Source organism: Physella acuta, unplaced genomic scaffold (assembly GCF_028476545.2).
Source record: "Physella acuta isolate Inbredline_101_S28 unplaced genomic scaffold, ASM2847654v3 ptg001256l, whole genome shotgun sequence".
Classification (NCBI taxonomy): domain Eukaryota; kingdom Metazoa; phylum Mollusca; class Gastropoda; family Physidae; genus Physella; species Physella acuta.
Window position 1 is genome coordinate 232,053 of NW_026732771.1, and position 25,124 is coordinate 257,176.

At 34.1% G+C, this 25,124-nt stretch overlaps 3 protein-coding genes across 5 annotated transcripts; 2 read left to right on the forward strand and 1 right to left on the reverse strand.

Moving 5' to 3' along the window:
• Positions 1-1,304: 1,304 nt before the first annotated feature.
• On the forward strand, positions 1,305-1,724 carry LOC131957682 (histone H2A). The gene has a single exon (XM_059322423.1). The coding sequence runs from the start codon at positions 1,305-1,307 to the stop codon at positions 1,722-1,724; it is 420 nt and encodes a 139-aa protein (XP_059178406.1).
• A 2,806-nt stretch (positions 1,725-4,530) lies between these two features.
• Positions 4,531-13,726, reverse strand: LOC131957678 (UMP-CMP kinase). 2 transcript variants are annotated; one of them, XM_059322416.1, is made up of 7 exons: positions 13,617-13,726; positions 9,641-9,855; positions 9,383-9,529; positions 7,802-7,939; positions 7,611-7,687; positions 6,739-6,835; positions 4,531-6,289 (listed from the first exon to the last, which is right to left on the reverse strand). In XM_059322416.1, the coding sequence occupies exons 2-7, from the start codon at positions 9,731-9,733 to the stop codon at positions 6,245-6,247; spliced, it is 597 nt and encodes a 198-aa protein (XP_059178399.1). In that variant the 5' UTR covers positions 9,734-9,855; positions 13,617-13,726; the 3' UTR covers positions 4,531-6,244. The 2 variants fall into 2 exon arrangements, with proteins under 2 accessions (XP_059178399.1, XP_059178400.1); XM_059322417.1 differs by having other exon boundaries at positions 9,641-9,774; positions 13,617-13,712.
• Positions 13,727-13,775: 49 nt separating this feature from the next.
• On the forward strand, positions 13,776-24,399 carry LOC131957684 (SCL-interrupting locus protein homolog). Of its 2 annotated transcripts, none has more exons than XM_059322426.1 (17): positions 13,776-13,801; positions 14,890-14,976; positions 15,727-15,836; positions 16,082-16,185; positions 16,390-16,452; positions 16,585-16,832; positions 17,164-17,247; positions 17,385-17,471; positions 17,673-17,814; positions 17,967-18,076; positions 18,325-18,403; positions 18,864-20,601; positions 21,342-21,516; positions 21,676-21,730; positions 21,824-21,889; positions 22,041-22,141; positions 22,610-24,399. In XM_059322426.1, the coding sequence occupies exons 2-17, from the start codon at positions 14,894-14,896 to the stop codon at positions 23,376-23,378; spliced, it is 4,014 nt and encodes a 1,337-aa protein (XP_059178409.1). In that variant the 5' UTR covers positions 13,776-13,801; positions 14,890-14,893; the 3' UTR covers positions 23,379-24,399. The 2 variants fall into 2 exon arrangements, with proteins under 2 accessions (XP_059178409.1, XP_059178408.1); XM_059322425.1 differs by lacking the exon at positions 13,776-13,801 and adding an exon at positions 13,815-13,909.
• Positions 24,400-25,124: the final 725 nt, after the last annotated feature.

The window sequence follows — 25,124 nt, forward strand, 5'->3', positions numbered from 1 at the left end:
ATCATTTCACAATTAATGGTTGGCTTTGCTTTTTGTTTTGATTTTTAAATTACCCTTTTAGTTTTGTTTTATTTTACATTAAGCGTACCTTTTCTAATCTGATGGTCAATAATGCAGATAAAGTTTCTATGGCCTTGAAATGTGAAGTGCAGTCAATTTCATGCCCAGCCTCCAACACCTTTAAGAGCTATAGATCTAGGTGGATTCAGGGACATCCCAAAGAATCCAGTCCAGGAACCAAATACAAGATTTCCACTGGTGCAGATTAACTATTCTACCTTCACTTAATGAACTAGTTGGTCTAGCTGGTTATGGGTTATCCACAGAGGTGTAGTGGGGGGGGGGGGGGGAGGGGGGGACGACATACCACGGGCGCCGATGTTAAGGGGCACCAAAATGGGTTGGAAAAAGAAATTGAAAGTTTGAGGGGGGGGGGGGGGGGGTTGCAAATCGAAGTTTGAGGGGGGGGGGTGCAAATCAAAAGTTTGAGGGGGGAGGGTGCAAATTGAAAGTTTGTCCCTGGGCGCCGGGAAGGGTTGCTATGCCTCTGGTTATCCATAACTAATGTCACTCTGTGGGATTGAGGAAGCAGCATATATTTGGAATTTATGAAAAAGACGTATATTTTTATTTTAATAATAAGCCTAGTTATCTTAAAGGTTGGGACTGCGATGTTATTTTTTTTTAGACAATGCATGAAGATAATATATTTTCTGTATAAATTCCATTTCGTTCTGTGGGGGGGGGGTAGACAGGCAGGCTTTTAACTGATGATTTAAAAAGATCATTAAGATAATTAACGTGTTTCATTCATTTTACTTTAAAAAAACACTATGTGTGCAACGTACCCCCCTCCGCCCCCCCCCACCATTATACCACATATCTAATTATGAATTATATAGGCCTACATCTATAAATAACGTATTAAATAATGCCTAACAAGGTTAAGGTAGACTTTTGGATAATATTAGTCTGATAGTATTAAATATTAAACCTTGAATAATATATTTGTATTATAAGTATAGTTGTATTAACACGTAACTGTAACGATTACAAGTATAAATTATTGAAAAGGAATTAACCGAAACTGTAATAGTAAATCAGGGGAAGTCACTCTTAAAGACAGCGTTTTCATTTTTGATTGGGCATTTTTATGGATCATTTTTGCGATTGGCTGTCAGAACATCCGGTGTGCGAATTTTAAAGTTAGGTTGGGTATAAAATAGCTTGTTCCGTTCTGCTCTGTCCATTTGCGCTCAGCGATCATTCGGGATTAGAGAAGTCACTTTTCACAAAGTACAACAATGACTGGAAGAGGTAAAGGCGGCAAAGCTAAGGCTAAAGGAAAGAGCCGTTCATCTCGCGCTGGACTGCAATTTCCAGTAGGCAGAATTCATCGACTGCTTCGCAAGGGTAATTATGCTGAAAGAGTCGGAGCTGGTGCACCAGTTTATCTTGCTGCAGTTTTGGAATACTTAGCTGCTGAAGTATTGGAGTTGGCGGGAAATGCTGCCAGAGACAACAAGAAGACAAGAATTATCCCTCGTCACCTTCAGCTTGCAATCAGAAACGACGAGGAGTTGAACAAATTGTTGTCTGGGGTCACCATTGCTCAAGGTGGTGTTCTTCCAAACATCCAAGCTGTTCTGTTGCCCAAGAAATCTGCAGCTGCAGGCGGCGCCACAACAAAGGCCAAGAAGTCTTCACAGTCTCAGGAGTTTTAAAAACCTATCAAGACTGCTTTGATTTTAACGGCCCTTTTTAGGGCCAACCCATCTTTCAGAGGGTTACCTTCAAGACTTATTTATAACCATACTATTTTTTTTTTAACTGCTCCTCAATTTTTCTCTGAACATTTATGTCATCTTATCTGTCATCTAGATCTATGGCTCCTTAATCATAATCTTTTGTCCTCAACAAAGTCAACTTATTGCTTTACTTTTACTTAAGATTAGTATGCTAGATCTTGAATCTAAGTAGATCTAGATACTAGAGATTTAAGCAGATCTGATTTAATCCTGAATCTAGCATGTTTTATAATTTTATAGGAATCTGGTTTCCATCTCTAGATCTAACTTTCAAGATTCTAGATCTAGACTACTTATACCCAGGACAAGATTTTCTAGATCTATGGTTGACCTGGACATCCAATATGCAAATCATTAGTTTTAAAGGCTGGATCTTTTTTGAAAAAGTTTTAGGTTTAGACAAGTAGGCCCTACAGTAGTAGAGTACATTGTAAATAAAGGCCCAAGTCTACATTTATATCTAAGTGAATAGGATTAGTTAGGGCTTCAGGCTTATTTTTCAACTTTAAGTCTCTTTATACCGTTAGAAGTTTTCTATTGGGTTGTTAGTCTTGTAATCTCCAATTTTATGGTAGGGTTATCATTAGCAAGCCATGTGTGTATTTAGTTAACTACCCCTTTTTAAAGATTACATTATTGGACACAGGTGTAAACATTCTCCCAAAAATAGTCCATAAAAATGAATTCACAGTAGAATTTTTTTTATCACGTTTGCTAATAGACCATAGATCTATGTGGCGATTTTTATTTTCAAGTCTTGTAGACCTATAGATTATTCATCTGTTTTATACTACGCTACTGTCTTGTAAAGTAAAAGATTCCTCTTTAGACTTGACCTAATGATCCATGATTGGGCAGATGTTCATGTTTCTTGACCACAGTATATGAAGGGATAATGTGGTCCACACCATGCTTAGCCTTTCCCTAATATGGGTTAGGTACCCACCAGAGCTGGGTGGACTCAGTGACATACCACTGATTTTAACCTGGATTCAAAATGAGACTTCTAGGTTAGCAGTCTAGTGCTAGGCCATGCCGTCCCAGTAAAAAAAAAAAGTAAAGTTCCCTTTTCAAACCTGACGGTTTATGGGGCAAGTGAAGTAGAGTTCACTTGTTTCTGTGACCTCGGCTTATGAAGAGATGGTGTTGTCAGCACCATGCCCAGCCGCCTTTACTTTACCTAACCTGAGTTAGGTACCCATCAGAGTTGGGTGGACTCAGGGACGGTCTACTGACTTGAACCTGGATTCGACCTCAAGACTTACGGGTTAGCAGTCCAGCTCTCTACCGCTAGACCACTCCGTCCCAGAGTGTCTAGTAATTATTATTGTGCAAACAATTAGATGTTATGGTATTTTGGATTGAATATGTGAATGAAAATTAAGATGGCATTACCATAATAACATAAGGACTAAATGCAGACTTAGCCATAACAAATATTTATTTTAAATAATGGTGCATACATCAGTCTTTCATTGTAAAAAAGATACATTTCATAACATTTGACAAAATAAACTATTTTCAATTATGTTCTTAGAGAAAATAGATTATAGAGCACGGGTTCCCAACCTGGGGGTCGCGACCCCCCTGGGGGTCGCGACCCCCCTGGGGGTCGCGAAGGTCTTTCTGGGGGGTCGCCAACTGGTATACTAAACCTTAGTAATTTGAAACAAAACATAAATATTTAGAAGATTTTTTAAAATTCGGCTTCATTAACATCACTGGAAATGTAATAGAGAAGAAACAAAGCGCACTGTACAAAGTTGTTCTCAGTCACGAATCTATGAAATCTTCAAAACTAAAACTCCATTTGAGACGAGTCATTCGGAACACACCAAAAACATGGAGTTCTTTCGTCGGCAAGAAGCTAGTTGCAAACGCCAGAGACTTGATCGAACTGGAAGTTTTCACCAACATTAGTGCAAGCATCAAATGAAGTCGCGATAGAAAATGCCAAGCAAAAAAAAAAACAATAAGGGAAAATCTCATCAAACGCTGCATGTACGTAAATGTTAAATAACACATTTTTATCGAAATTAAGCTTTCACCATTGTTTGCTTTTCAAGTTGATAAATCAATAGACGTGAGTTCGTGTTCGCAGTTGCTGGTCTATGTCTATATTCATGCGGATGATAGCAAAGAAGAGTTGCTCTTTTGTGAAGATAGCATGGAGAAAATAAATACCATTTTTGAAACTGGATGATTAAAATGGGTTAGAACGGCTATGTGGGTTTGTACCGATGGTGCGCCATCTATGTTTAGCTCAAAATCGGGCTTTCAGAAAGCAGAAAAGATTTAGCTCCCTAACCACTGCCCTAACCAATCGACACCAATAGTCCATTGCTAGTATAAGTCGTAAATTATATAAAATCTGGAGCCTTCAAAGAACTGAGCAAAAACATTGATATAGATCACGAGGTTCTGCTCTTCTACACTGCAGTACGCTGGCTGTCAAACGAAATCTGAAATCAAATTGTTCTTGGAAGTGCAAAGGAAACAAGACTTTTTGGTATACTTAAAACGACATAGAGTGATTGGAGAGAGTTTCATACCTAGCAGATGTGTTCGAACATCAAGATAAGCTTAACCTGAAGCTTTAGGGAAAATGAACGAATATTATAACTTTCCATGATAATCTCGGGGCATTTTTATCAAAGCTGTAAAATCGGTAAAGAAAATAAATCTTGGAAATATTGTAAATTTGAGAAACTCTGCGGTGTGGTAGATGAATCTGATTGTGAGATAATTAAAATTTTGAAAGAAGCGATTTCTGGGCATCTTGAATCTCTTGAAAACGAACTGCATCGCTATTTCTCTGAGCTGAAAAAAGAAGAATCTACATTGACGCATTACCCATTCTCTTCTTCCCTTGATGTTGCCAGCATTCCCGATGAATTACAAGATTATTATTATCTGATTTACAGAATGATTCCGCGTAAAATGAAAAACTGTATACACAATTTCGGTGTAGTATTCACCATTCATAACCAAACGTAAAATTGATTGACTTTTCGAGAATATATTTTCAACACTATTCCTTGATTAAAAACAAAATTAAGATAATTATAATGACATAGGTTGGCGTTAACAAAAATGGTTGTTAATTAAAAACTTAACCACGAAGGTTTAGTGAATAGTATGCAATTTTACTCATGCTATTAAAATAGTTATCAAGAGTAGTTCATATTGAAAGTCTAATAGAAAATCTTATTTTAGTGCTTATTAATTTTCATACTAATTTCGGCTTTTTAATTCTATGGGGGTCGCGGGTCACTTAATTTTTATAAAAGGGGGTCGCCACTCGAAAAAGGTTGGGAACCACTGTTATAGAGGAACACAATGTTTAAAGGTAAAATACATGAAACACATTCCTGAAATTGAGTTTATGAAATGATAAGAAAGACAGGTGGCACCTTACATTTGATTAGGGATCATCCATAAATGTCACATTTCTAAGCGGGAGGAAGTTTAAGTGACTAAACTATCGCATTTTATAAAAGTAACTTTGAAACTAAAATTGAGCAGTCAATATTGAATTTTTTTAATGACAACTGTATACCTTGTTTTAACCCAGCACCCAGCCATGTTAATATTTCTGGAAAACTATTTGCTTTAAAAAAGCAATGGCAATTTGGAGAAGCCAAGCAGTTGGCTAAAGTGATTTTTTTTACCAGGAGGGATTCTGACTTAAGCTAGGTTTGATGTAAAATCTATGACATATGGATGATCCCTGATTTACAACATAGAAAATTTTAAATCTCAGTCACTTCACCTCTATTAAAAAATCAATTCTTTAAAATGCACCGCTTGTAAATCTAAGTAATCTCATTTTTAATACTTCTATCAATGGACCTTCTTAGCTCTATTCAAATTTTGAAAATAACTTTCTGGTAGGCTAAATTACAAAAAAAAAATCTATAATTATTTTTTGAATAATTACTAATTAATTAGACCCTGAATAGCAACCCAAAGTACTGTATATCTAAATATAGTATTTCACAGATCCACCCCAAATATGTCACCTATACTTAAGTTAGTAACATTAATTGTAATGTTAAAACAATTCAAGTTACATAATTATAACAATTCAAGCTATCCAATAATGAATAAATGAACAGTAAACCATAACATCCCACAATAGCAAGTCCCACGGTAAATATATCCACACACAAAAAGTAATAATATGCTCAAAGAACAGATGCAACAACATCCATTGTTAGTTTAAACACATTTTTGTAAGTACTAGATACAAGTCACGAGATCAACTCTAAAGCTTAGTTAAAACAAATTACTTAATAATTAATAAATAGTTTAAAACTTTCACTTTTAGAATGAACCTCAACAAAAATGTTGCTGATTTTGAATCACATTATTTAAACTACCAATACTTGTCTCCAAGTCGGTGCAACTGTTACTGTTTAATTTCAAAGCCAGGTTTAGCTTTTTAGTTGTTCAAATACTTTTTTAACTTCATCAAAGACCTATAATGAAAAGAGAATAAATAATCATGCGACAATATACCTATTAAAAAGTTATAAACCTAATGGACACCAACAAGAAGTCTCAAATATGGTCAAAAGGTTGTTAAAAAATTTTAAAATCATGTATGATGTTATTAAATTAAATATGGTTATAAAAACCTAACAGGACGGCAAGGCAGAAAGATAGAATGTTTGGTTGCTAGCCCTAAGGTCTAGAGTTTGATTATTGAAATATTAAACTTAGAAAATTTTCAAACTTAATTTTAAATTATTTTTACGACCGCCATGATGGCAAAATTGAAAAAAAAAACATGATTTTTATTTATCTCAACAATTATGATGAAATGATTTTAGTCAACTCGTTGATGTCCAACACTTTGTTAAACTATAGCAAAATTTACAAAAGAAAAAATTCACAATCTGAGAAAACATCTAAAGAAATGCAGTACCTCATCTGGTGATTTGTCCCCTCCTACTTCTGATACTAAATTGAGTGCACGAAAATGGTCAATGATTGGCATAGTAGACTCTCTGTAGGTTATAATTCTGTAGAATATAGCACAAAGATTACATATAATGACATCTTGCTATATAAGCACTTGAGAATGAGAGCACAATTTCTTTAAAAAGGGATGAAAAGGAGAAAGTTTGCTATCAAATATAAATAATTTGGAGCCTAACAAAAATCTTTAAAAATTAACTAAATATTAATCAGCATCATTCACAAATTAAAAATGTCATCAATATTTTTCAGCATCAATCAAAACATATAACAAACAACAAACTTAACTCATTCCCTCCTAAGCCCCCACTTCCAGTTTACAAACCCATTTTATAACGTATTTTTTAGAAAACAATTTTTACTTGAGAATCATTAATCAATTCAATATTACAAAGACGAATGCACTCAAACTTTCAGATAAATATAACCACACTGGCATAACAACATAAAACAACAGCATAAAAAAAAAAGGAAACTCAACAAAAATTGTACAAGTAACATTTATTCAACACAAAAATCACAGCGTGAACCACGTTTTGAAAGTGAACCAAATAAGATAAAAACTTGAGGTTTTTAAAATTGAAATTTCGTGGATTCTCGCTACTACATGGTTACCTGTACTAATCTCGGGCATGAGAGATTTCATTATCTAGCTGAAAAGAAAAAATAGGGGGTGTGGCCAGACGATTTTAGACGCATCAGGCGAGACCCCCCCCCCCCCCCCGATGACGCATTTAGTCGTATCCGGCGGGAATGAGTTAATACAGTTGAAACAGTGCTTTTGCAAATAATTTTATTTAAACACAACAAACTACAGACCTTTTCTTTAAACTTTCTTCATTGTCGTCAGTTCTCCCACTGGTCTTTCCACGACTTAAACACCTATCTATACACACCTAATTTTAGAAAGTGAGAAGAAGTGTTTGTAAAATTTATCATTAATTCCTCCTCCCACCTTTTAAAAAATATTTTTTTAAATGTGTCTGATGGTATTTAAAAAAATTGCATACCTCATCTGGACAATTGAAAAATAAAACCCTCTTCACTTGAGCAACTCCTTCCATAGCTTTAGTCCAGCCATCAAGGTTATCCTTGTTCCTTGGAAAGCCATCTATAAGGAATTTGTTCTTTGAACTATTTTCCATTTCCTGAAATTTAATGAAGTATAATATAAATATTTCATTTCCATAACACTAACACCTGAATTATTTTTATGATCCTGAGCAAAAAATTAATGAAATGCACAAACTTTAAAATGACTGCTGCTAAGAAATGTATATATTAGAACAAGAACAATTCACCATAGACTTTATAGAGATATTTCTGACAGGTCTACAAAACACTAGGGTTTTTTTTGCTTATATAAACTTAATGTAAAGATGAGCCATGACAAATGTACTGAGAGCAAGATGATTAAATAATACATATTATTATATGAATAGTTACAAGAATTAAAAGTGACTGTTATTTTCAAAGTATTAGGGTTATTTAGGATTGATGAAAAAGTTTAAAAAAAATGTTTTAACCAGAGTCATTTATCTTTTGATAATACTAATCACACAAAACAAATCAAGCCTGTGACCCACAAATATGGCGTATCTAAATTTGAAATTTGTATCAATACAAAATATCCTGGCATCATATAGTAGCTTAACAGCAAAACCTTTTCTTTTTCTTATAATTTAAGATTTTGCTAGTGTAAACTTTGGAAATGGATATATTATATAAAGCTAGGTAATTACTGATCTTTTTGTAGACCATATTGAGTTATCGTAACAAAGTTACAATTACTTTTACTAGTTTTCATCAACATTATGAAGTATTAAAATCATCTCTCAAGTCACTTTGTTCCAGAGAAAAATATTTTTTTAAGTCAAATCTTTGGTTAATAAACCTCAGTGATAGGAGTGAAGAAGGAGGAAAAGAAGGGGAAATGTTCTCAACCTATTCAGAGTATACATGGTATTTCGAACAGTTTAAGGCATCTAAAGGTTATTAATTTATAATAATTGAAACATTCCTTTATGAAAACATCAGAGCCCAATAAATTACAGTAGAAAAGAACAGCAAGCTTATAGTCTACTAATTTGTTAATTACTCCCTTTCACCTTCGTCATTTAATTCCTCAAAAAAAGTTAAACCTAAGAAGAGATGTAAAGCAATAGTATCTGTATTATTAAGTAAAATTTAATGTGAATTGTACATATTACTGTTTCATATATAAAACAGTCCTTCAAAACAATTTCACCTTTTTCATTTTATTTTTGAAAAAATATAATAAAGGATAACTTCTGATAAGTAGAAATATTTGCTGACTTTTCGGTCGGCTGAAAAATATCGGCGGATGATTTTTAGACAAATGGAAAAAGCTGATTTTCTTAAATAAAAAACCCCAGAAAAGTTTTATCTCTGCAATCTGCACTTTAGGAAGGTACTAAAGCCATGAAAATAATTTCAAGCATAAACTAAAATAATTTATTAAAAAAAAACAAAAAAAGTAATATAATATTTATCAACTGTAATCATCTGATGATATGAAAGTAAATGTGTTAAAATATTTTAAAATTACAACTACAGTAACATTTTATTACCCTGCGTAGAAGTGAGCAAGTGATGGAAACAGGAACAATGGACCCTTCCTTCAAATGTTTGGCTATCTCATCACCATACTGTGATCCAGGTTGTTCTCTTTCCTGACGTAGCAGTTCTCCAGCTGATAAGTGTTGATAGTCAAAAGTCTAAGCAACAAAGAAAACAACAGATATTTACAGTGATTAAATTATTACTAAAATAACCAATTAAACATGATTCTAAAATAAATTCTTTTGCTAATGATAATTTTTATTTACGTTTTGGATTCTTTCGCATTGTGTTCCTTTGCCAGCTCCAGGTCCACCAAGAACAAAAATGACATTGTACTGTTTCTTTGCATTGTTTGCCATTGTGGTGATTGTTTCTTTTAAATAAACCAGATGTCGCAGTGCTATAATTGAAGAAGATGAATACTCTTTAAGCCAGGAGCAGCAATAAGCTCCCACCCGTGAAGAAACAGACGTCAGATTTGCTAAAAAAAGAAAATTAAAGGGTTTAACTTTACAACCCTGTTTTTAAAACAGCTTTATTCACTGATGATCTAATTCAAAGTTAAACAGCCTTAATACCTTTTTTAAGTAACTACAAGAGGACATTTTTTTAGCTAAGAACTTTTGACCCAATTAAATATTGAATAATAGTAATTAGTTATTGATTTTGATTTAATTGAAAGTATTATGTATAATGACATTACTGCTAAGTTTATTTTTAAGTAGGGGTTCTTCTAAAATTTTGAATACAAATTGTTGCTTTAAAACTTTATTATTTCTATTTTTTTTAAATAAATGTAACCTACCCTTTCATTTTTTACCTAAGCTCAAAGATATAATTAAAATGTCAATTTTATAACACCCTTATCATATCCACATGCTTGATTTCCCCCCTCCCCTAATAAGAAAGTTTTTATTGGTAACTTATACTTCAAGACATGGGATGACCTAGAGGTTGAGTGCTAGACTGCTGACCAAAAAGTCTTGAGTTAGAATCTGGGTTCAAGTAAGTAAAACATCCCTAAGTCCACCCAGCTCTGATTATCAGGGGTCATCCATAAATGACGTCACACTCGTAGGGGGGGGGGGGTCCATAATTTTGTGACGAGGGTGTGACGTCACACTTTTGAATTAAAAATAAGTATTGTTAGAAAATGAATATTAGCCATTATTACGTGTTTTAGACAACTTTAAATAAATTGTAATAGGAATTGATTAAAACGCACTATGATGACACGGGTTCAGAAAAATTTAAACTGCAATTTTGAGGGGGGGGGGGGGAGAGAGATTGTAGGCTGAGGTGTGATGTCATTTTAGGGAGGGGGTCTGGCTTTTTTTGACAATGTGTGACGGAGGGGAAGGGGAGGTAAAAATAGTCCCAAAAAGTGTGACGTCATTTATGGATGACCCCTTACCTAACATTAGGGAAAGTAAAAGCAGCTGGGCATAATGCTGATCACATTATCCTTTCATAGAAATAGGTGAACCCTACTCCACTTGCCCCATGGACCATCAGGTTGGTAAAGGGAACTTTACATTATACTATAAGACAGTGGTTCCCAAAGTGGGCAATATCACACAATTGGGGTATGGTGGTACTGGGTGATTGAGACCTCTGATGCATTTAGGTAGGTTGAAATTACTTTTTTATTGTTGCATTGATAATCATGTCTTCCAAAAACAACTAGGCCTTGTCTTCATTTTCTTTAAAAAGTCTGTGGTCGTTTAAAAAATATATGGTTCAATTGGATAAAAAATGAACAGATGGAATCTCCAAGTAGGAACTGATTATCATCCTCCTGAGATAAAGTAATTTTCCTGGAACATGCTTCTATTAAAATTACATCACTATCACTAAATATAAGAACCAGAAAATTTACAGTAGAATTATAACAGTCTTAAGTCAAACAAAATAAGAAGTTTGCATTACAAATAGTAAGCTATAATTACAACCATTACAATTCTATGCAAAACATTATTGTTTAATGAATTAAAGAACTACTAAATCATTGAAATATTTAATTGCTAGTTGCTTTGTAAAAAAAATTGTTGGCTATCAATGGTTGCCTCTGTTAGACCCAGATAGATTGTGTAATCCAAAGTAGGCCTTCATTGTTTATTTGTTATTTCCAGTCTAAACCTGATGGCTATGTAGGTAAAGTTTTTTAATCTAGTAATAGTAATACACTCAAAGTAACCACATTAAAATAAATAACACTTGTAGAACCGCATACTAAAGAGTAAAGGGTGAGGGGTAGTTTGTGTTATGGAGATGTGCAGCCAAAAGTGTCTGTAATGCTGAATTGTTGAGTAAAACAAACGAAATGAGAACAGTGTATTTTTGGCACACTTCTGTTTCATACCTATAATAATCTTTCAAATTAATTTCTTTTTCTTTTTGCCAGAACAAATTAGAAAAAAATTAGATTAGCTCTAAAGCTTTGCATCTTACTTCATAACAGGACAATCACCCGGGAAAAATCTTGATCTTTTTGGGTTGTTTTGCTTACATGAAAAAAGCAGAATTCCAAAAAAAAATACTATCCATAAAGACATTGTTAATCAGTCAAACCAACCCATATTATCCAACATCCCTGCCACAAATGATATCAAGAGGTCAACCCACCAACAAAAAGGTTTTTTTATCATGACAGCCTCAACCTCAGACTAGCTTTATGAAAAATATTGGGTAAAATTTTAAAATTGAGGTGTACACACAGTGCTTATGCATGATCACTCTTTCAATAAATAATAAATTATTGTTACATAAATAGTTTAGGCCTAGTTATATTTTATTAGCTTATAGGTCTATACTGTACATAGTATTTATACAGCATGACTATTAATATCTATAGAAAGATCTAGCAGGAAAACATTATTTTTAAGGAAAAGTTACATCCCTTTAATAAGATTTAAGAATAATAAGAGGCCTAATAATGAGATGTTAAGTTATGCCCACAATATGTATAAGTCTATAAATTAATAACCCTAAGTTCGATTGTACCAGTTAAGTTATGAAGTTGCCAACGTCACAGTGAGTGAAGATACTTCATTTGACATTTATCAACTTCATATAAAAAAATTAGACTACACGAAGGCAAAACTCCATTTTAGCGTATTTAATTCCTTGCTTCACATCCACCTCCAGTTGAGCATATTTTATTATAAACACAGCCGAAACACAAAAACGTTAGGAAAACACTAGAACTAGAGCTAGATGTACTTATTTTTTATGAATGTGATTTTTAATTAGAAAAGGTAAAAAAAAAACAACATAAAAAAGCATTAGAACAGTTCCAATTAGGCCTAAATATCGTGTGATCATCAGCGGGAGAAAAATACACGGGTTCAACTTGAGTTCACATTGACTTTAATTATAAGCGTACGTCATAGCTCGGGAAATTGTGTTGGCCTCAGTTTTGGGGTCATTTTAAGTTCATAAATGTTTATTTATAGTATCATGCCTTGGAGATACTTGTAACAATACAAACTTAACCGCCTTGCAATTGTGAGTTACGTTTACGTAATTCACTCATCCATTGCCATGAAAGTCCTAACTGACACACACACATAGCACATTCAATATTCTAAATTTGGATTTTTCTCAAGTTTTGACAAAAGTAAATTATCACAATCTAAAACTAAAAGGAAGTCAGTCTCTTTGTTTTTTATTCATTTGTTAAAACAAAAATACAATTAAATTAAATTTTTCCTAATGTGTTTTCCTAATGTTTTGGTGTGTTTCGGTTATTATTATAAAATACGCTCAACTGGAAGTCGGAGAATAAAATACGCAAAAATGGAGTTTTACCCTACACACCGGCCTCCGGCCTACACGAACTAAGGCCAGGCGGCTAAGGGCAAGTGTTAGTTTAGTTATTTTTTTAGTATCAAATTGATGATCTAGCTAGACTAGATCTTACATCTAAAGTCCTAGATCTAATTGATATCTTGAATTGTATTTTACAATACTCTTAATTAATATTGGTCGATCCTAGATCTAGATAGATCTAGATTCTAGATCTCTAGCTAGATTCTAGATCTATATCTTTATCGACGGAGGAGGCTGGAGTGACAACGTATGCCGACTTTGACCAACTCGACACTGAGTCGAGTGAGCCAGCCGTAAAAAAAAGTTTTCGATAAAATATGAGCATAAGTAGGATAGAGTATACAAGTATAAATTAGCTTAAATATAACCTATCCCTGATATTAAATATTTAAATAGATCGACATGCGTTACCTCTTTAAACAAAAATTACGTTAGATTGCAATATTACTCCGATATCTATTTGTTGACACACAGTAACAGGTAGCCATTGAATGAATGCCGAACGATTCCGAGGCTCTTCCGTCTATGCGCAATAGTTGCAAATAAGCTGCTACCCTTTGATTGGCGGGTGTTCGTTTTCGACAGTCTAGATTTACGTACGTGCCAAAACAAAACCGGTGGCTAACACTTGGATTTTCTTTTTGAATTTAAATCTAGTTATTTAATAATCGTCAGCTTACCAGAAAATAAATAAATGAAAAACCGTGTTAGTAAAGTTCCTGTTATCTATTGCTAAATCTAGTTATAATTTTGTGAATGACTTCATTTAGAATTCTAGATCTGGATTCTATTCTTTTTAGCAGAGCAGAGGTTGATCTCGTCAGGATGGCGTCCTTACCAACCATGAACGATTATCTAGATAGATCTAGAATCTAATCTTGATCTTTGATGGGCTTATCTAGATTATAGACTATATTTTAAACTACTGTTTTAAACTACTGATAGTTACCTGTTAATAGTTAATAATACTGCTATAAAATAATAATTAACTACAATGAATAATATAATATCCTGCGGTAATCTAACGTTTTTTATGTAAAAATCGCCCGCGACTAGATCTAGTAATGTGAAAGACAGGTGACTCCTTGAATTTTAATAATTATTTCACATTTTGAGGAGGATTTATGTTTTGAAAAATACAAAAATGATTCCTTGTTTCATTTGTTCCTGCTTTTAAACAACTGAATTAAAACTTTTCAGTAATAAATGAAGACTAGCGATGTTTCCAACAGATGCAACCATGCTCATTTACTATAGCAGCCATCTTGTTTAAGTTCTGTTTTTGTAAACTTGTAGCGGAATATAGCGCGAGATTCAGGGGAGGCAACTCTATTTTACAAATGGCTGCTGTTTATATAGGAAATCTTGCTCGCAAACACTGCTGTTTAAAGTTAATTTCTGGCCTATATTGATATATTTATTATTTAGCCATTGATTTAGGTTTATTATTCATTTATCTATAATATTTGACACAAATATATCACAATATACTTCTATTAAAGCCTTGACAGTGAGGTAACTTTTTCGCACATTTCTAGCTGCGGGCGATTTTACGTACCCAAAACGATAGATTACCTATCCTGTCTAACCTATATAGATATCTAGTATTAAGTATATTATATGGCTATTAATATAGATTCTATATTATTATATTAAATATAAAAGTAACAATTTCTTTTTACAGTTTAATGGATTTCCCAAAGACAAAACAGTGTCTGTGGGATACAACAAGTACTGGTCCAGCAACTTACCTACATTTAAATTATTACAGGTAATTTTATTTTTTAGTGCCCATTTTTTTTAACTATATGTAGATCTAGTAGTAGATCTAGTAAGTAGTAGGCCTATTTTCATGAAAATATTACTAGATAGAAACAGTGTTAGCAATTACATATGTTTCATTGAGTTTCAGAAGTTGTTTTATGAAATGATTGTGTAAAATGAAATTGTTCAGAGGGTTGCACTTTTTCAAAAATTATATACCCTTATCAATCAGTTTAATTGGCTTACCTAAACATGATCCAACTAACAAATAGTTTATTATTAGGGAAGGGGTACTTTTTTGCAAAGAAGTTAATGTCCAGATCACAATAAAAATACATGGCCTACTTCATAAACTAATGAGAAACATTTGTTGATGAAGTTTGTACTTATTAAATAAGTTATCATGACATTCAATTAGTTTTAACCCCTTTACCGTGGAAATTTTTTTTTTTTGTGTTAACCGTGTAATTGTTTTTTTCCACTTTTGTTTTCACATCACGTGATGACCTATTTTTATCATCCGCTGTTGAATCCGCTGTTAGATTAGCCTCCCTCTACATTGTTATTGATTTCCAATGCTATTTTCGTATCAAGACGAGTTAACGCGGGACGCACGGCACACAGACGACTTTTTTATCTGAAGACGAGTTAACTCGTGATGTATGGTTAAGCACAAGATTTTATATGACGAGTTAACTCGTGACACACGGTAAAGGGGTTAAGGCTACTACAATGCATTGAAATTTATTTCACACAGAAAACCAAAGATTTGCATCCCTGAGAAAATATTGAGGCTTGTCCAGCACCAGTGTGAACACTACTCACAATGGAATCACAAATTAATTGCTAGTTTAGTTGTTGAAGATGGTAAGTGGAGACTTGTTTATTTAATAGTCAATCTATACAGTATGCCCACCTATGTTAAAGATCATAGGTAAAAGCTTAATTTTATTAAAACCTAGATGATGCAGTGAATGAACCTTTTATAGATGCATTTTCAAAGTCTGTAAGTCTAGCTGTATGAGGGGGAAAAAATTTAGTTTAGCAGTCTGCAACCTTGATTACATAGTTTTCTTTCATTCTTTAACCCTTTGATTTTTTTTTTCTGTCAGACGAGGAAGGTGTCCAGTTTCAAGTGGATAGGCTAGACACCCTGCAAGCTCATCAAACTGATGCATCATGCTTAGTACCAGGAGATTTAATTATTCCATTTGAAGTAATGTATTCTGTGAATGGAATGCATTTCAGTTTATCTAATATCTTATGTCATTTCTGTATTGAATCCTGTTCAACATTATTTTTCAAGTAGTAATGCATATATTGTTAAAGATTTCTTGATTCCTTTTTTTTTTTATATTTATAACGCATTTATAGCTTGGTATTAAAACTTTTCTAGCCTCTTGAAAATTTGTTTTATTAGGTAAGCAATAACAAAGCCAAAGATCGCCAAGGCTCAGCTGAATGTTATGCAGATGCTTTTAATGTAAGTAGCATTTCTGTCTTTTGGCTTATGGCATTTCTAAAAATAATTTTATTACTTTTTTGTCACAGAAAATTCAATAGCAAATAGAATTATATTTAATCCTACCCTGACAGTTTGATATTGTTTTTACAGAAGTTACATCAGAGATGTAGCAGTAAAGCTAGCATTGAGCTTTCCAGCTTCATGGAGCTGTATGGCTGGGCATCATTCTATAGTAACAGCCATACCTCAGTGGTACACATAGATTTTGATATGATCACCTTGGAGACGGTGATTAAGGCCACACCCATCAACCCAATTCCCATTGTCTTAACAGCATTATCAAAAAATCTGGCAGGTCCTATGAGTTTAAGCCACATGCAGGGATTACCTAAAACTGGGTAAGTAAACCTGTGGTTTAAACAAATTAGTCCCAACCCTGTAATTAAAGTACCCTTTAAGTAAAACTTAGTTTAAAGATCCCTTTCTGAAGTGACAGTTAATTTGCCAGATGATGTAGATTTCACCTATTTCTGTGACATTACTGTATGCCCAGCTGCCATTTATTTTCTGACTTGTGTAAGGTACTTATCAGAAATGTGTGGACACAGGGACATAACTGAACCTATAAAGCATTAATTTGATAGTTGGGTGAGCCGATGTGCACCAAACCATCCCATTATTCAGTGATCACTCATGTGCTATTATTATTTTTAGAACTTTTTATTTCAGGTATCTTACCATGGATCACACTAGGAAGTTGCTTCTTGTTTTAGAATCTGATCCAAAGACATCAAATCTTCCGGTTGTTGGGATGTGAGTTGTGGCATAATGGCTGTATAAAAATTTACTACTTGTAGTTAATTTAAATAGCGGTGAATAATTTAAAGTGAATTGTGGAAAAAATGCGATGTATCTTTTTAAAAAGTAACATTTTTTATGGTACATTTCAGATGGGTTTCTGGTGTGGAATTGGTTCAGCATCCTTTTGTTTGGGCTGCATGTCTGCGCTACATTCATAATGTCCATCTCCAAGACAGGTAATAATTGCTGTTAAGTTTGTATTTTTTTCACATACTATATACATTTCTGTAGACTATCTACTTTGTTGCATTTTGTAAAATTCATTTTTCTTGCAGTCTAGTATAGAATTTCAAAATGTTTTAATGAGGTTTATGGTGTCCTTGTACATCCAGTGATTGTTAAACTGTTTTGAATTTGTATCTTCACTTATCTGCTAGAGTGTGTAAAGCCACAGAAGAGTTCCTCATCCTGCTGTACACCCCTCTGCACTCACGACCTGAGTTTTACCAGGCCAACACAACCACTGACAAGCTTAACTTCCAGCTCTGCTCAGGGCATGAAGTGACCAACATGGTTAAGGTAACATGAATGCTGTCTGTTATATAGTTTTTGTGAAATTTTTATGTTTTACTGATGTGCTTTAGTACATGTTTTTGTCCAACATAAATTGGATAGAAATATGTACCTTTTATGTGTAAGAATTTGTGTATGTGATTTAACTTTATCTGCAGTCTCTATCAAGTCCATCTGACAACATAACAGAATTAGAACTTGGACCTGTGTATGATGGGGATAAAATGGTATACTTTGATGCAGCCAAAGCCAAGCATTTGGTGTTTTTGTAAGATTATTATTTAATACTATTAAGATTAGTAGTTTTTTTTTAAGACTTCCTTATTTATTGTTTAATTTTTGTTATTGGGTCTGTTTGCTCACATTTGCTTCTGTATTATAAATTTAATGACTACTTGAAAGGTGGGGAAAAAATATCTCATCACAATTAACAACCAATTAATGTTTTTTTAGAGATGATGTTTAAGTAGTTTAGTTATATTGTGACAGCTGTCATATTTTATTTACTTCTTACAGAGCCAATAAAGCTGGGCACTTCTCTAGCTTAGCTGAAGATCTACAACCACGGTCTGCCCCAGCCCCTCACACTGAAAATGTAAGAGCTTAAAAAAACTTAAAAGAATTTTTATTTAGAAGTTTGTAACTTAACAATAGCTTTTGGACCATACATTGGGCGGGGATGTAAAACTCAATAAGAATCGTGCATTGCTCTCTTGGAATCCACTACCAGCCTGGTATGAACTCCTCAGGTTTTCAGTAGTTAACTCTGCTATGCTAGCTGTTTAAATGTCAATTACAATGTATGACCAAACATTTTATTATAGAGCTCATTTCTTTTTGCAGGTTTTATAGATCATGTGTTTACCAATTTTAAAATGTAAATTCGAAATCTTCAAAATATGACTTACTAGAGTAAGTCTTCATTACTCTTTGTGGAACATACGGTCTCATCCATAATCTTCCACTATGAAATATATGGTTATGTAAATTCTAGTCATTTTAGTTTCAAGTATTAACCAGTTAAAAATATAATTTACAATTTATGATTTTTTTAGATTCCAGCCATTGCTCCTATGGTACCAGATGTTTCCATTCTGTGGAATGAGGCTTCCCCACACTATGAACCCACAAGCGGTATGGCGCCTAAACAAGCCCAAAGTCACATGATGAGCCCAGCTATGAATTCATGTCAATCAAATGTGATGTGGAATTCTCCAGGCCCACCAGACAAGCTGTTCAAGAGTCCATTTTACACCCAACCCAAAGATCCTTATCAGACGCAGCAGAACTCGGCTACAGGATTAAAATATTCACCCCATCAAGAAATCACGTCTGTGGTTGGTAGAAAAAGCTTGACCTTGTCCTCTGTTGGACAGGCCCAGCTACATTCTCCTAGGTCAGAGACCTTGACCTTTCCCCAAAATAGCATCCCAAGGTCACAGGTCATGACCACTGCACTACGCCAGGAAGTTCTGAGATCAGGTGGTCCCAAAAGCCAGGCTAGCACCTCAGCTGTTGGCCACCAGAGTCCACGCTATCCTGGTTCACCATTGTCTCAGCATTATCCACACAACGCAGCAGCTGCAAATAGTTCCACTGCATCTAACAGTATTAGTACTACTACTGCAGTCCAGAGCTATGCACTGCACCCAACTACACCTCTAGCACAACACTACATGCAGAATGGCAGTGCATCTATAGCACAGAACTTTGTATGCAGTGCTAATTCACCTTCAGCGCAGAACTTTATACACAACACTAGTGCACCTTATACCCAGAACTATGTACTCAACAATAGTGCGCCTTCTTATGTACAAAGTCCTAGTGCACCATTTACCCAGAACTATGTACACAACAGCAGTGCACCTTCTTATGTACAAAGTCCTAGTGCACCATATACCCAAAACTATGTACACAATACTGCACCTTATGTACAGAGTCCTAGTACACCATATAACCAAAACTTTGTTCACAACAGTAGTGACCCTTTTTGTGTGCAAAGTCCTCCTGCACCATATACCCAGAGCTATGTACCTCACCCAGTAACATCCTTAGCTCAGCACTATGTACACAATGCTCCTCCACTCAGTTCTGGAACACATTCTAATCAGAATAATGTACACACTCCAAGAAACCCCTCAAATCAAAACCATGTACCTGGTACTCCTACAAATCAAGATCAGAACTGTGCTTATAATGGACCTCAGTACTCACTAGTTCCATTTTCTGGTTCACAACAAACGTCACCCAAAACAAGTAATGGTAGCAGCAACACCCAACAGCCTGCCTATGCTGAACCCAGGCACAACAACGCACAGTTTCTGAGGACTATTGTGGAAGAAACGTTTTCTTCGCTAGAACCACAAGCTAAAGAAGACAGATCTGAGAGTGAAAATCACAGCGCACATTCAGGGGAGATGGACGATGATGACAGTGGTCTAAGTGTCACCCCGGACAAAGTAAACCCCGCCAAACAGACAGTGACGTCCCTTGGTCAAGACAACGCTAGACGAGACCAACTTCCTGTCTCTGAGTCCCTGAAATGGGACCAGGTCCCCGCTGATGTCCGTGCCTTACTTGTCCAGCAGCAGGAGCAGATCAAACAGCTACAGCAGCAGATACAACTTTTGATGCTGGAGAAATCCAAAGCTGCTGACCCCAGTCCTGTAGTGACACAAATACCACCGTCCTCTGCTAAACAGAGCCCAACGCAGGAGATTTCGCCTCAGCATTTAGACTCTCTAGAACCAACCAGACCTAAAGATACAGCTCCTAACCAAGTTGTGCGTCCAGGTAAGTTAAATATGTGTAAACTAAACTACAACCTGTTTAACAACATTTTTTAAAATTACTTTACTCCGTCTTAGCGTAGTCTGCAGTGATTGAATCTATATAATCAATGAAGTGTAGTGTAGTTTGATTGCTCCTACAAAAAGTAGGTCCAGTTTTTATAAGCCTGATGTTTCGGGTGTGTCCCTTCCAATAGCTCTGGTGATAGGTGTGTTAAAAATTTTAAAGGGTGTATAATATTATTTTAACCACTCAGTGCCATCTTACATTTTGGCTACTGTAATGAGAAGTTTAAATATAAACACACCCTTTCACTGTTTTGTATTTAATCAATTTTTTGGGATGTAATCTTGTGACAGAAACTTAATACACTTCTACCAAACCAATTTATTCAAACTTTAAAAGTAGGTCAAGTTCTGAAGATATCGTAAAGTTACAAGAACTTTGATATTACTAGATGTTTGATTATTTATTTATTTAATTAAAGATATCCATAACAAGTACTATTAATATTAGTATCACGCTTTTACATAGTCATGTGGTTTTCTTTTTAAATGTAAAAAAAATAATGTATAAAATCACCTTTAACAGCCAGCTTTCATTTATGCACTTAAAAAAAAATCATCTGTAATTTTAATAATATATATATATATTTTATGTAATATGAATAAACTTCAATCTCCTCATTTAAATGTATATGTAGAATTACTTCCCTTGTGTTTTACATTGTGCTTATGTTTCAGTTCCCATGGAGCCTTCAATGAATTGTACCAGTGTTGATGAGCAAACTTCTCCCCAGGCTTCAGTGATATGGGCAGGGGAAGCTTCAAACTCTGGTGTGCAGGCTGAACAGACGATGAACACAGGCCTGTCAGAGCTTGAGGTTGATATACCTGGTTATGTTTCCACACAAGACAGGTTTGCTCATTATAATTTTTTTATAACTGAATACCCTCACAAAAAGATAAAATTATTTATTTAAACAATATAATTCATCTGGTATTTTTTTTAAATTTCAAATTTTTAATTTTTATTGTTGTAATTGAAATATTTATAAATTGTCTTTTGTCTTTGTAGGTCTCAGTTTAATGAAAGCCCCTCAAGTGTCAGTGATTATTATAGAAACAGCAAGGTAACAGTTCTTTCCCTCAACAACAAAAGTGGTGTCATTTAATTAAGGATAATGTGCAAGTTTTCTTATAACATTTTTTTTTTCTAACCTTAGGATGATTCCTACTCAACTGTAGCAGAAGATGCTAGTGATCCAAAGCAGTTTTATCACCAGATTATGGTAAATAGCTCACCCTTTATTCCTACTTTTGTTTTCTTTTACTAGTTAAAACAATCATCCCCATAGATCTAGCTCAGGTGGTAGTAGTGTGTACATTTTTATAGTCTTAACTTTTTTGTATGGTAATAAATACTGGTATGCAATATTTCAGTCAACTATCAACCGTATGCTGCATAACAGCAATAGTCAGAGTAATGAAGCGACCAATGGTCTAAATGAATCCGAGATGGCTTTACAAGCTTCTGGACTGAAGTAAGTAGCTACCGACAGATTTAGTTAGCAATTAATTGTATGTATTTTAAATTAATGTTCTGATAAAAAGGTTATCGAACTGTAATGTAAGGATGGAAATAACACCGAAATAATACGAAAATTAGACCTTGCATACTTATTAAATTAGCTTATTGAAGCCTATAGAAAACATTTTTTTAAAACAACAGGTGCTATAATAACAATAGATTATTCTTCATTCAGTGCTCACAAAAGTAAAAAAAAATTGGTGTTTTAAATTCTAAACTATTTTCCAAGAAAATTATTAAATACTTTTTAAGATTAAATAACTTAAAATTAAGCTATTAAATTGATAAGGCTTCTACTTCTAGTATAAGTAATTAAAATGCATAATGTGATAAAAGAAGTTTGTACTTGCTAGATATTACTTTATATTAGTTGTGTTTCTATTTGTTTGTTAAACATCTTTTTGTTGTTTCTGTTTTCTAGTGGTGGGGGATCTCTCAACACAACAATGTCTCCACACATCAACTACGTATCCATGCTGCTGGGGTGTCATTCAGACAACGGCCAGTCAATGGAAATCAACGCCATGGCCATGAAGTACCTTAACGATGATCAGCTGACAGAAATAGCTAAACTCTGCCAGTCAGGGGGTGGCAAAACTCACCAAATCCAGTACGCCGCCAAGATGTTTCAGAGAGTTATCTCCTCCTGTGATCAGTCTACAGTTTCCCCCAATGATATGACAATCGGGACGAGGCAGTATTTAGAAAAACATGGCCTGCTGGGGAATGACACTTCAATCATCGCCCCTACTCTAAGTAATCAATCATCTGTCCAGGACATGTTCCAACTCAAAACAGAATTCAGCATGATAACAGACGTTTCCAATGGAAACTGGGGGTCGCCTAATCCAAAGTATAGGCAGACACCTAATACTAACCCTGCTTTAAAAGACACGTTAAGCAAACAGAAAGAAAATATTTCCCCTTCAGTTGCAGGCGATCGAAACGAGAAGTGGTTACCAGGTCGTGGTATACCAAGAGATCTAGGTGCGTCTCCTGTACTGCATGCGCCTAAAGAATACAATGCACGTCAAGCACTTGATGATTCTTTTACTCGCATTAGGTTGAATCAGAACGAACAGCTTAAAAATGAAGCGGTACAAAAAAAGAACTCTTCAGAAAGTCTTCAACAAAAGGAGGATAAAATACTGGACATTGAGAAGTTGAAACAGTTGCCAAAGTTGTTATAGCAAAGTATTTACATAGTGTGTTGTAGGGAAAACTTGAGGAAATGTGAAATCTTTGAAAGGTATTGGTGCACTTACTTGATTCTTTTTTAATCTTGTCTCAATAGCTGCCAAAAAACACTTTGTTTTACAGATCTGTATTATCCTTTATCCAGGATAAAGTATGAAATTCAATTATTTTTTAGCTGTTAATCAAATTATAAATTTAACGTTATTTATTTATTCATACTAATTTTATAAATTGATAACAATATATACTTAAATTAATTTTCTATTTTATTCTTGTTGAACTGGAAGAGTGTGCAAAGGTCTGTTAAATACATTTGCATTTTTTTCTTAAATGCCATTTTAAAAGCAATAAACTAGTTTGATAATGTAGTTCAAAGAGAGAAACAAAAAAATCTGAATGATTAAGTTGTTGTCTCATAACCTGTACATCTATAATTACTTCAATCTTTGAACATCAGTTGAACTTTGTTACATTTTTTTTTTATGGTTAGCACAGGTTTGTAAATCAACTCTAAGCTTGTTATTGCTGAATATTGGAAGGTGGGGGGAACAACTGGAATATAGTCAAAAGCAAGTCCTATATGTATTTGTTAATTTTTTTTTTTAAAAGTGTCAGTACATTATAGGTACTGATGGACTGCATGATCGGTAAAATGTGCTTCAGAGCAGTCGTTATTCGTTATACATCAGCCTGTCTGTATTACTTATCTAGCCATTAAATAAATGAAAGAAAAATTGTCCTACCTCACAGATAACTACCGAAATGTACATGGTTTATATTTACATTCTCAAATTTAAATGCTATCACTGTAGCAAATCTTATCCCTTTTTCTAATTGATAACTCTTTTAGTTACATTTTTCTTGTATATTTTTTTAGTTTTTGTAGCTGGGATCAATTTAAATTTAATGTATCAATTTATACTAACTTTTAAAAAATCTTCATTTAAAATATATAATTTATCAATTTAACTTTTTATCTATATTTACTTTTTCTTATCAGACATTTGATTTGTTTTTCCAATCATAATGTAAATAAAATATTTTCTAAGTACATGCCTCAATCGATCTACTCTTTCTATACATCACAATCAGGAGGTTGTTATATCTATCTTTATATTTTATAAATCTGGTATCTATATCTGAATTTCAATACAATTCTGTTTGTATTTTCCTAACCTTGGGTCTGTATGAAGTAATTATTGTTACAAAAGGGCTAGTTTTTAGACAACTCTTGAATATATCTCCTGTCCTTGTTAAGTGCATGCTGTCTATTGATTGACTCAAGTGTTTAATTTACAACACAAAATGTCTTTTTCCCGTGTTCAGTTAGCCACTGCGGCATAATTTACGATACAAAATGTCTTTCCCGTCGTGAGTTAGTCACTGTGGCATAATTTACAACATCAAATGGCATAATAAACACCACCACAAAATGTCTTTCCCGTCGTGAGTTAGTCACTGTGGCATAATTTACAACATCAAATGGCATAATAAACACCACCACAAAATGTCTTTCCCGTCCTGAGTTAGGCATAATTTACAACACCACAGTGTCAAAATTTAAAACATAATGTCTTTTCCGTCCAAATTAGCCACTGACAGTCATAATTTACTACAACACAAAATAACATTTACAACACACACAAAACAATTTACAAACACAAAATGTCAATTTACGACACAAAATTGTCTTTCCCGTCCCGTGTTGCACGTGACCAGGTCAGGTGGTGTTACAAGGG